At 40.2% G+C, this 13,079-nt stretch overlaps 1 protein-coding gene across 3 annotated transcripts in view; it reads left to right on the top strand.

Annotated features, from left to right (window-relative positions):
- Positions 1–158: 158 nt before the first annotated feature.
- The window catches only part of hgsnat (heparan-alpha-glucosaminide N-acetyltransferase), a 56,430-nt gene continuing 43,509 nt past the window's right edge, over positions 159–13,079 (top strand). Inside the window, exons 1-3 of one of the 3 annotated variants that reach the window (XM_073042571.1) lie at positions 159–399; positions 2,470–2,582; positions 9,200–9,339. In XM_073042571.1, coding sequence (XP_072898672.1) covers positions 177–399; positions 2,470–2,582; positions 9,200–9,339 — 476 coding nt within the window. In that variant the 5' untranslated portion in view covers positions 159–176. Of the gene's footprint in view, positions 400–2,469; positions 2,583–9,199; positions 9,340–13,079 lie in introns of those variants that run through there. The other 2 variants (XM_073042572.1, XM_073042573.1) reach the window with 2 other exon arrangements.

Raw genomic sequence — 13,079 nt, 5'->3', positions numbered from 1 at the left:
AGTCCCGCCCCAGTTGCACCTTCTTGCCTATGCCACGCCCCGCTATGGACCAGCACACGAAGCCCCGCCCCGAATGACGAACGCCCTTCGCGCTCTTGCAGACTGATTTGTTCCAACAGAAGCCCCGCCCCCTCAGAAGACCCACGAGGCGGAGCCGATACCGGAAGTGGCGACGGATGAAGCGGCGAGTGCGCAAGGCGGCTGAAGACAGAAGACGGGGGTTTCGGGAGCGTGATTTATTGCGGCCGCTCGGAGCACAGGGACGACGTTGGAGCAGCCGGACCGAGGCGGTAGAACTAATGGAGGTGGTCGGCTTGAGCCTGGGCCTGGTGGCCGCGCTGATTGTCGCTCTGTCAGTGCTAATGGTGGGCGGCGTGAACTCGCTGACGATGGCTGGAGGTGAATAGTCCAGCCCTGGGGAGGAGGACAAGAATGCAAGGGGTTGACCGGGGGAGGAGCGGGTACGCATCAGGGGCCGGGCGGGAATGGAGTTCTTGGTGAGACGATGGGGGTGGGGTGGGTGGGTGGGTGGATAGAGATGGGGGCACAACAGGTACCAATGATCACTGGATGGATTTGTGGAAAGTGGGGGTATGAAGACTAGATGCAGAGGGATTTAGTTAAGAGTGTTAACTGCAAGTGTGGTCGCTGTAGTTGGATTGCGCTGCCCTACATGTGGGGGAAGCAGCAGTCTCTGTTCCTCAAGACAGTCGGAATCAGTTTTATTATCACGTTTATGTGATGTGAAATTAGTTGTTTTGGGCAGCAGTACTGTGCCGTAAATTTCAAAATAAATAAGTGTTGGAAAGAAAGAATAATGGCGTAGTGTCTATCTATGGAAAGGAGCTGTTTTTGATTGTGGATCTTCAGGCCTTTGGTACTCTCTGATGTAAGTAACGAAACGGAATGTTCTGGATGCCGAGGGTCCTTACTGCCTCTTGGGAATGTCATCTAGTTCGGAGAATTTTGCCTGCGATGGAGCTCGCTGAGTCTAGAACCCCCAGCAGATTGTGTGCATTGGAACCGTCTGAAATGCAACCAGTCAGAATGTTCTCCATATATGTACAGTACATCTTTTTTTTAAAAAATGCAGGAGTCTTTGTTGACATACAAAATCTCGTCAAATTCTTCATGACATAGAACTGGTAGCATCTTAGGATATGATCTGAAGATAAGATGCCAATTTCCTCCTGTAGAAGAGTACGCATTTAATGTTTAAATCAAGAGACGGAGATTTGACAGCATAGCATTCCCGGTACCCGCAAGAGAGCTGAGATCAGTTTTTTCCAGATCTCAGTCTGGACTCAGACTTGCATCCTAGTCTCCTAACTCATTTGAGAGTGTGTAACTCTCAACCAGTATCTAAGACAGAATGGTAAGCAGTTTATTTTGTTTGCTGTGTATCATCTTCCTATATACAAATTAGCTGCCGCACGTTCTCCATTAGGACAGTGGAGGAGGTTATAGAAGGCATCTTATTTATTTTTATATTGTGGATGTTTAGTAACTTGTTAGGCAATGAACATTGCTATAATTGATCCAGTCTGAAGTTTTGATTGGCTAAATAGCTGATAGCTTGTTACCAGGAGTGAAGTCAAACGAGAGTGTGTGCGTAACCTGTTTGACATTATAATGTGCAGTGATCACTAACACAATATATAATTCAGTGGGACACAAGTCATGTGTCTCTACAAATTTGTTGGCTGTCTTCAAGTTGTAGTTAAGACACCAATTGTTCACTGGGTAATTATACATAATTTACTGCTTTGTGATATTGACAGTTGTTGAAAGGGAAATTAATTAAATAATCTTGTATTTTCTTTCTCAATATCACTGCGATTAAAATATCTGTAAAATTCTCCAATTCCAGTAGTTTAATTTACAATTTTTCGGTATCAACATTTGTATTGATTTTCAATATGAAATGCAAATTTCTTTTTGATTGTAAGAGCTTTATTTCCTTGGTTACCGATTGCTCAGAAACGTAGGAAGTGTACTTATCGTATTTGAGTAAATTTCTGTTAAAATGTGCTTATGTGAGTAAAATGCTGTCTCTGTATTTAGTTGACACATTCCATTTGTCTAGTGGACTAGGGCAACCTGCAATTAATTATGCTATTTAGATAAAATTTGGCTAGACCAATTAAAAAAATTGTAATAGCTGGGATAAAACTACATGTGTATCTTTGTGTGCATATTTGGAGGAAATTGCACTGCAACACTGACAGCATTTGAGGTAGTGTTTCTTGAGTAACATCACAAGCATAGTACATTGGCAGTAGCTTCTGATCAGGCTATCAATAAGCCATTGGAAATGCACTGAAATTATTAAAATGGGCAAATTAGCATTCTTTATTTTGTTGTTTCATAATATCGGAACCATTCTTGTATCTGAAAAACTTGGAAGCAGCTAATTCAGGGATTTTTGCATAATCATATCAGTTTTTGAGTTTATTTGTGTCATTACAGAGTCTCCTGACAGAAAGCATTATAAACTTGAGATGGACCAGGCACTTTTAAGTGTTTATAATGAATTGTCTGAGGTGCTGGTTGTTTCCTGGCTGTCAGATCACTGTTACCAGGTGAGTGTTACAGTAAGTTAAGTTGTATCCCAGCAGTTGTTGCATCTGGGTTCACTGGTGTACAGATGAGAATGTTCTTGCTGGAGCAAAATGAAGTTCACATATACAATGGCTTTTTGGTCCCTACAATTATTTTCACATTTTATTTTCTCATTTTCTCAATTTAAAATGTATTGAAGTAGAATTTTTGAGCTAATCTACAAAATATTGTGCATCTTGTCAAATCAAAAGAAAAATTCCAATTGTTTACTGAAAATTAAAAACTAAAGTTGAGGCTGATAAAGTATTCATCCTTTTTGTAATTGCTCTGCTGACTTTCCTCAGATGCAGTATACGTGTTACCTGACCAATTCACCTAGTTTGTTGATGTAGAAAATTGGAGGATAACTATTTTCAATTAATTCATAAGAATAAATACTCCTTTGCTTTTTAAGAGCCGACAGTATGGTAGATTTTCAGCTTTCAAACCAAAATGGAGACAAAAGAGCAAATTGGAGGAATAATAGAGAAGCATAGATCTGGGGAAGGGTACAAGACCATCTCAAAGATGCTGAACTTACCTTGGAGCTCAGTGCAGTCCATCGTGGAAAAATATATGGAACTACTTCCACACTGCCTAAGTCAAGCTGCCCCTCTAAACTTAGTTGCTGGAGAAGAATGGCACTTGTAAGAAATTCGGCTATTGTGACACCAACAGTCACTCTATGTGAGCTGCAGCAGCCAGTGGCTATCACTAGAGATGAGGTTCGTGGTTCCACAATCTCTAGGGCCTTGCACAAAGATGTTATTTATGGAATATTGGCAAGGAAGAAGCCCTGGCTTTAAAAAATGCACTTTGAAAAGTGTCACTTAGAAAATACTGTAACGATGTGCAAGCAGGTTTTGTGGTCAGATGAGACTAAAATGGAACATTTTGGCCTCCACACTAAGTGGTACTTGTGTGTAAATGTAATACACATTTGCCAGGTAACACCATCCAGGTAAAGTATGGTGGGGGTCATATCATGCAATGGGGATGCTGTTCAGCATCAAGGACTAAAACAATCTGGTCAGGATTGATGGTAAGATGAATGCTGCTAAGTACAAAGAGAGAGACTACATTAAAAACCTGTTAGCCTCTGCCAGAAAGCTTAAATTGGGGAGGAAGTTCATCTTTCAGCAGGACGACCCAAAGCACACTGTCAGGGCAACCATGGAGTGACTTCAAATGAAGAAAATTGATGTCCTTGAGTGGCCCAGTTGAAGTCCTGACCTTAATCAAATTGAACATTTTTGGCAAGTCCTCAAGATTGCTGTCCACTGTGCTCCCCAACCAACTTGGTATAGCTTGAGCAATTTTGCAAGGAGAAGTGGGCAAATCTTGCTCCAGCATGTTGTACAAAGGTAATAGAGACTAATCTGAAAAGACTACTGGCTGTAATAGCAGCGAGAAGTGGCTCAACTAAGTAGTGAGCAAATGCTTTCAAACGCTGACATTTCAGCTTTTGGATGTTTATTTTTTCATGCTTTACAATATTCTCTGGTTTTTGGCTCTGCTGTGAAAAAAGGACATGTGATTCACAAATAAAAATTCTCTGTTAAATTGATTAAAATCCCTGGTTGTAATACTTAGTTATCTGAGCAAAGGGTTGGGGGCTGAATACTTTAGAAGGCATTGCAGATCTGGCCAAATTTCAGGGATTGGTACCCAGAAAACATTGCTTTTTTTTGTTCTACTTTTGAATACATCTATGAGTGCAGTTTCTGCTTTTGGGTGTGTTCAAATTGTATTGTTTTATAAGGCTTCAAGCAAAGTACATTTGTACAATCACTAAGGCAAGGGTTACATCATAGGTACACTTTTTTCAGATTAAGTTGGAAAGTGTCACTAGATGCGTTCAAATTTGGCAACTTGCTAAAATTTTAGCAACAGTTGAATGTGTTTCACAGCATTCTATCCTCCATCTATATGTAATCTGATCTTAACATTTCTGAAAGTAACTGAAAATACACTGAACCATTGAACCACTTGATAACTTCAGTGGTAAGTGAAAAAAAGGTTTCCATTTGTAGCTGATTCAAGTATCAGATAGCATAAACAAAGTGAAAACCTAAAGGAACAAGCAGGATGTGAAAATAATTTTTTATATTTGAGTATAAATATTCTACTCTGCATGTAAAGGTAGTGGAAATAGTTGGTAGTTACAAAACAGAATTGGAAAAGGACTTTAGGAAAATAGTTTGTAGTTCTATGGGTTAAAGGGAAGAAACTCAATAGAATGCTAAAAAAAGGGGTCAGTATCATACTGTAGCTACCATTTGTGCCATAACAAAATCTATTTCTGTTTTGTAATTTGGTTACTTTCTAAATACATATGTTTTGATCTGAAAGAACTTCGAAAATAATATAAAGAAAATTATTGTTATCTGAAGAGCATTCCCTGTGTGACTCCCATTAATTTTAAATTGGAGATGTCATCATTTTTGAAGTTATCTGCCTCTGATTAACTTTTAAGGGGCAGACTTCGCTGGCATATGTCCATCACAGGTGGTGGCTCCACACCCAGTGTTAACTAGGCAAGATGGGAAGGAGAAACAAATGTACTTTGCTGATACCTTTATGTTATCTGAATGTTGGTGAGGAATCTGAAGGAGGCCTGGTCCCAAAGCTGAACTGGAAGTTTCGAGATTTTTTCAATGTTACTGACGTTCAGAACATTCAAACACTACTAGTGTCCAATTTATTAGGTACACATGTACACTTGCTTTTTAATTTAAAAAAATCTACACAGACTATCGTGGCAGCAACTCAGTGCATAAAAGCATGCAGACATGGTCAAGTGGTTCAGTTGTTATTTAGACTAAACATCAGCACCTGCTGGTTAATACAACTGTCTAATCTTTGCTTAATGTCTAAGGATACGTATTGTATCAAAAGGACAGGTAGGAAGGCAGCCTGTTGCTCTGGTGGAAAAAATGAAATCAAATCCTTAGAAAGAGGTGACATAGGATTGGAAGGTTTTGAATCATTGTGGATAGAGCTAAGGAACAGCAAGGGTTTAAAAACTCCCTATGGGAATTGTATGCAGACCCCCAAACAGTAATAAAGATGTGGTCTACAAAGTACAATGGGAGCTAGAAAATGCATGCCGAAAGGGCAGTGTTACTAAGTCATGAGGGATTTCAATACACAGGTAGATTAGGAAAATCAGGTTGGTGCTGGATTCCAAGAGGGGTAGTTTCTAGAATGCATATGAGATGGGTTTTTAGAGCAGCTCGTGTTTGAGCCCACTGGGGGAAGAGCTATTCTGAATTGGGTGTTGTGCAGTGAACCAGAGTTGATGAGAGAGCTTAGGGTGTAAGAACCCTTAGGGGAAAGTGATCATGATATGATTAAATTCACCCTGAAATTTCAGAATGAGAAGCTAAAGTCAGATGTATCAGTAGTACAGTAAAGGGAATTACAGAGGCAGAGAGGAGTTGGACAGAGTTGATTGGAAAAGAACACTGGCAGGGATGATGGCAGAGCAGCAATGACTGAAATTTCTAGAAGCAATTCAGAAGGCACAGTATGTATACAAACCAAGGAGTATTCTAAAGGTAAGATGACACAAGCTTGGCTAACAAGAGAAGTCAAAACCATTATAAAAGCCAAAGAGAGGACATATAATAGAACAAAAATTAGTGTGAAGATAGGGGATTGGGGAGTTTTTAAAAACCAACAGAAGGCAACTGAAAAAGTCATTAAGAAGGTAAAGATGGAATATGAAAGTAAGCTGGCCAATAATATTAAAGAAGATACCAAGGTTTTCTTCAGATCCATAAAGTGTAAAAGAGAGGTGAGAGTGGAAGTTGGACTGTTGGAAAATGGTGCTAGAGAGGTAGTAATGGGGACAAAGAAATAACGGAAAAACTGAATGAGTAATTTGCATCAGTCTTCACCGTGGAAGACACTAGTAGTATGGTGGAAGTTCTAGGTGTCAGGTGTCATGAATGTGTGAAGCTGCTATTCCTAGAGAGAAGGTTCTTGGGAAACTGAAAGGTCTGAAGGTAGATAAGTGGATCAGATAGTGTACAACCCAGGGTTCTGAAAGAGATGGCTGAAGAAAATGTGGATGCATTAGTAATGATCTTTCAAGGATCACTGGATTCTGAAATGGTTCTGGAAGACTGGAAAATTGCAAATTTCACTCCACTCTTCAAGAAGAGAGAGGCAGAAGAAAGGAAATTATAGGCAGTTAGTCTGACCTCAGTGGTTGGGAAGATGTTGAAGTTGATTATTCAGGATGACATTTCAGGGTACTTGGAGGTACATGATAAAGTAGGCCATAGTCAGCATAGTTATCTCAAGGAAAAATCTTGCCCAACAAATCTGTTGGAACTCTTGGAAGAACTAACAAGCAAGATAGAAAAAGGAGAATTGGTTGATGTTGTGTACTTGGATTTTCAGAAGGACTTTGGCAAAGTACTACCCATGAGGCTGCTTAACAAGCTACAAGCCCATGGTATTACAGGAAAGACTCTAGCATAGATAAAGCACTATCTGATTAGCCAGCTGGCAAAGAGTGGGAATAAAGGGAGCCTTTTCTAGTTGGTTGCCGGTGACTAGTGGTATTCCACAGGGGTCTGTGTTGGGATCGATTTCTTTTTACATTATATGTCAATGATTTGTATGATGGAATTGATGGCTTTGTTGCGAAGTTTGCAGACGCTATGAAGATAAGTGGAGGGGCAGGTAGTTTTGAGGAAGTAGAGAGACTACAGAAGGACTTAGACAGATTAGGAGAATGGGTGAGGAAATGGTAGATGGAATACAGTGTTGGGAAGTATATGGTCCTGCATTTTGGTAGAAGAAATGAAAGTCAACTATTTTCTAAATGGAAAGAAAATACAAAACTCTGAGGCACAAAGGTACTTGGGAGTCCTTGTTCAAGATTACCTAGACATTTATTTGCAGGTGGAGTCTGTGGTGAGGAATTGAAATGCAATGATTGGGATTGAGAGGAAAAATGGATCAGCTGTGATGAAATGGTGGAACAGACTCGATGGGTCGAGTGGCCTAATTCTGCTCCTATATGTTATGGTCAAATCAGCCAATCATATGGTAGCAAGTCAATGCATAAAAGCACGGTCAGTTGATGTTCAGACTGAACATCAGAATGGGAAAGAAATGTGACTTTGACTGTGGATGGTTGTTGGTGCCAGATGGCCTGCTTTGAGTACCTCAAAAACTGCTGATCATCCGAGATTTTCACAGGCAAGTTTTTGGAGTTTACAGAAAATGGTGCAAAAAAAACCCAAAAAAGATCCATTGAGTGGCAAAAACACTTTGTTAATGAGACAGGTCAGAGGAGAATGGGTAGACTGGTTCGAGCTGATAGGAAAGCGACAGTAACTCAAATAACCACATGTTACAACAGTTGTGTGCAGAAGAGCATTTTGAAGGCAGTATATGTCGAACCTTGAAATGGATGGGCTACAACAGCAGAATACCACGAGCATGTGCTTAATTGCCACTTTATTATGTACAGGAGGTGGTTAATAAAGTGGCCATTGAGTGTATAAAATTTAACTAAACACTTGAGACATTTTTAAACAATTGAATTTTAAAAGAACAAATGAAGCAGCTTGGGAAAATAAAACACAAATACAAATAGTTCTAAAAGAAGGACTTAATGTTTTCCATTTTCTTTCTCCTCTGCATCCCTTCAGTGCTCAAAGAAATCAGTGTTGCAATAGTTGTTGCATAGGTTGTACTGGTGCAGGATTTGAAAACCTACTTTTCCCCAGTGTAAAATTTTAGGAAATCCCAGTAATATCAAGCTCTGCTGCTGGATTCCCATCTGTGTGCTGCTTTTAATTACTGTAGTGCCAATCTTGCTGGCATTTACCAATAAGAATTGTGTCACTGATTCCTGCAGGTTCTATAAACATCCAACTTTTGCTTCTCTAATTGTTTCTTGTTTATTTCTGAGTTCAGTCACTTTCCCATCACTTTGTCAATACAAAGTCCCATGTGAGTTTTCACTTTAAACCTCTGCAATTCTCTGCCCATCTAACTTTTCCTTCTCTTAAGATACTCCTTTAAACCAACCTCATTTCCAACCTTCTTGTCATCTGTCCTAATACCCCCATGAATGACAGCATCAAGCACTTGTATGGTGCTTTACGATTTCTAAACGTGCAATGTAACAGGTAAATTCTGCTTTACAACATTTCAGATAACAGAAATTCACCCAAAAATTGAGATAATGGAATAAAAACATCAATATTATTGCAACTCACTTTTCTTGATACGTGCACAGATGTGGCTTTGCGTTACAGAAAATAGAGATTGAATGGATGTTTTTCCTAGAATGTGACCCCTTCTCTTCTCCACTCCCACCTCAGAGCATGTAATGTAGAGTCGCCTGTAAATTGTTGTTGAATTGACCCAATTTAAATAGTGTGGAAATACATATGTAAATGGTTTGTGGTGTGTTTAAGTATGTTTTAATTTTCTTGTTGCTAATTTGATTGATTTTAGTCTTGGTTACAGCTTCAGTCATAAGGTTTAGAATACATTAAATTAAATTGTGAAGCCAAGTATGAATCAATAGCTAACATTTTCCTTCTGATTTTCTTATCCTGTTTCTCAGTGCAAGTTCCAGAAACTTGGTAGTGTGCCTCCAAAAAAGCATTTGGGACTTCAACAAAAACCCCCTGGGAATTCAACATTTGCCATTGACACTAAACATGCAGTTTTGTTGCAGTTGAACGTCACAGATGAGGTGTGCAGGTTAGTTTTTTTAAATTCTTTCTTGGCTGTGGGTAGTGTTGGTATGGCTGTCACTTATTGTCCATTCCCAATTCCCAATGGACAATGAATGGACTTCAGTACTTTGAGAAAGCACTGAAGTCTTTCTGATAAAGATACACTCACAGTGCTATTGGCAGAAGAGTAGGAGAGGGGTGATTCCTAAGTTTAGACCCAGTGATAATCAGAATCAGGGTTATTATCTCTGACATGTGTTGTGAAATTTGTTGTTTTGTGGCATTGGGTTCAGTGCAATACATTAAAAATTAATATAATTTACAATGAGAAATATAAAAAAAAGTAGTTCAAAAAGAGAGCAAAATAATAAGGTAGCTTTTGTGGGTTCACAGGCCATTCTGAAGTGTGATTATGGCAGTGGGGGGAGGGGAGTGGTATGGTGAGAGAAGCTGTTCCTAAAACACTGAGTGTGCATCTTCTGGCTCCTGCATCTCTTGCCGGATGGTAGAAATCAGAAGAGAGCATGTCCTGGATGGTGAGGGTCCTTAATGATGAATTCTGCCTTCTTGAGGTACTACCTTTTGAAGATGATGTTGACAATGGGGAGGCTCGTGCCTGTTATTAAGCTTTTTTTATTCTGTGCATTGGAGCCTCCATATCAGGCAGTGATGAAACCAGTCAGAATGCTCTCCACGCTACTTTATAAATTTGCTAGAGTCTCTGGCAACATATTGAATCTCAAATTTCTAATGAAGTACAGCCTTCTTTGTGATTGCATTAGCATGTTGGGTAGATCCTCTGAGATGTTGACGCCGAGGAACTTGAAGCTGCTCACCCTTTCTACTGCTGACTCCTTCATGAGGACTGGTGTGTGTTTTCCCAACTTCCCCTTCCTGAAATCCACAATCAGCTCCTTGAGTGCAACGTCAGTAACGATGATGCTCCAATGAGATATTTCCAAGTCAGGTTGCATGTACTGTAGGTGATGGTGTTCGTATGCAATTGCAGCCCTAGGTCTTGGTAGCAGCAATGGCAGGTTTGGAAGATGCTATCAGAGCACTGTCGGTAAATAACTGCAATGTCTTTTATAGATAGTACACATAACAGATGCTGTACACTTGTGGTGGAGGATAAACATGTTTTGGGTAGTGGCAGTGCAACAGACTGCTTTAACTTGAATGTGTCAAGCTTCTTAAGAGTTGTAGGTGTGACATTTGTTTGTTCAGTTTGAGAATATTCTGTCACCTTCTTGCTTCTACCTTACAGCTTGAGGTTTTGGTGGCGAGCCACTCACTAGAAGACCTAATTGCTGATTAGTCTTGTAGTCACAATGTTAATATTGTTGCACCATTTGAGTTTCTGGTCACTGGTGACTTCCAAGGTATTTCTTGAAGGAATTTGGTAATAGTATTCCAAATGAACATCAAGGGTGAACGGTGCTTATTGGAGATGGCGCTGACTTGGTGTGAATGTTATTTTCCACTTATTAGTCCATGCTTGAGTGTTGCTGAATTAATTTCCTCGAGTAGAGCCAGAAAGCCTGACACGGTGTAGCGTTTTATCCACTTTAAGGTGATATTCTGAATGTTATTGGTACATAAGTAGCATATTGAAGTTTGCAGAGTATAATTAAGAATGGCTATTAATTTGTTTGTTATTATTGTCACAGTATTGAAGTATACTGAGAAGCTTTAATTTGCATGCCATTCAAATATATTGTTCTATGTACGAGTACATTGAAGTACCAAACTTTCACTACAAAATGTAGTGTTACCGAGAAAGTGTTTTGCAAAGTGCAAGAGACATATTAAGGTAAACTGAGAATTCCAGAGTTATCTTTCTTGTTTAAGTCCATTCAAGAGTCTTATAACTGCAGAATAGAAGCTGTCCTTGAGCTACGTGGATTAAAGAACATGTCTTACGAGGAAAGGTTGAGCAAGCTAGGGCTTTTTCCTCTGGAACAAAGGAGAATAAAGGAAACTTTACAGAGGTGTACAGGATGATAAAGGAACAATCTCCTGTGCACTCTCTAAAGCTTCACATCCTTCCTTTGAAGTGATTAAAACTGTAAAACAGTACTTCCAGTGTGGTCTAACCAGAGTTTTGTGGAGCTGCAACATTACCTTGCAGTTTTTAAACTTAACCTCCCCTCCCAAACTTTGACCTCAAGATCCTTTTGCCCTTCCACACTGCAAAGAATCCTGCCATTAAATGTACTGTGCTGTCAAAGCGTATTACTTCGTACTTTTACAGATTGAACTCCAGCTGCTACTCTTAGCCTTGCTCTGCATGCTGTCAATGTCATGTGGTAACCTACAGTACTAGCAAAAGTCTCAGGCACTATGCAGCTAGGGTGTCTAAGACTTTTGCAATGGTACTGTACTTGTTGCTGTGGAGCAGAGAGTTTGTCAATCTGGTGGGAGCAAAGGGATGTTGGGAATGGCAAGGGTGGAGCACTGTGGGAGGGGTGTGGAACAGATGGCAAAGGAGTGTCATGGGTGGTGGGTTGGCATGGGTGCAGATATACCTAGCACTGAGACAACAGACAAGGTCATTTGATTCCTAGCAACTGGTTTATTGATCATCGGAGAATGTCTCTCTGATGCTTTCCACTCCCTCCCATCTTTCTTTCCCTTTTCCCCAACCATGATTCCCCTCTCTCTGCTCCCTTTCCACTCTCAGTCCACAATAGAGACCCATATCAAGATCAGGTTTATCATCACTCACATATATCATGACATTTATTTTTTGCAGCTGTACAGTACAGTACATAAAATTACAACATTACTATGCCAGAGTCTTGGGCACCCTAGCTACATATATTTATCCTACTTCACCCTACTAACCTTTTCCTACCTCAGTGAGACAAACCTATCCAAAACTCTATGCCAGTGCTCCTGAAACAATCTTCACATTTCCATTGTACATTTCCCTGAAACAATCTGTTTCTAATTCAACACACACACACAAAATGCTGGACAAACTCAGCAGGTCAGGCAACATTCATGGAAATGAACAGGGGACATTTTGGGCTGAGACCCTTTCTCAGGGCTTGGGAGCACTTTATGCCCCCACGTCCGTGTCTCATAATTTCCTCCTTCCCCATTAACTAGTTTCCCATGCCATCTGCTCTTATCCTTGTACAAGGCTATGGTAGAGGTCAGGGAGTTAGGGTTACTGTCTCTGAAATGCTCACCCACAAAGAGATTTGTCAGCTGACCAGGTTCATTACATAGTACTAGATCCAGTATAGCCTCTCCTCTATAGACTTGCCCATATATTGTGGTAGGAATCTTACTTGGCCACACCTAACAATTTCTGCTCCATCAAAGCCTCTTGCACTAAGGAGGTACCAGTCAATATTAGGAAAGTTGAAGTCACCTATGGTGACAGTCCTGTTATTTTTGCAACTTTCCAAAATGTGTCTATTGATCTGCTCCTCAGCTTTCCTATTGTAAATGGGGGAGGGGCTCAAAAATACTTCCAGTGGATTGATTGTTCTCTTCCTGTTTCTGACCTCCACCAGTCTGACTCAGTGGAGCAGACTATTCCTGATTAGCAATGGCATATCCCCATTCTTTTTACCTCCCTCCCTGTCCCTTTTGAAACATGTAAACCCTGGAACTTGCAGTTGCTATTCCTGCCTTTGTGATGGCCAAGGCTCTGTAATGGTCACAACATCGTAGCTCCAAATACTGTTCCATGCTTTTAAGTTCATCACCTTTGTTCCTGATACTTCTCACATTAAAGTAAACACATTTCAA

This window comes from Hemitrygon akajei, chromosome 4, assembly GCF_048418815.1.
Source record: "Hemitrygon akajei chromosome 4, sHemAka1.3, whole genome shotgun sequence".
Lineage (NCBI taxonomy): Eukaryota > Metazoa > Chordata > Chondrichthyes > Myliobatiformes > Dasyatidae > Hemitrygon > Hemitrygon akajei.
This window is presented reverse-complemented; position numbering and strand designations above follow the sequence as displayed.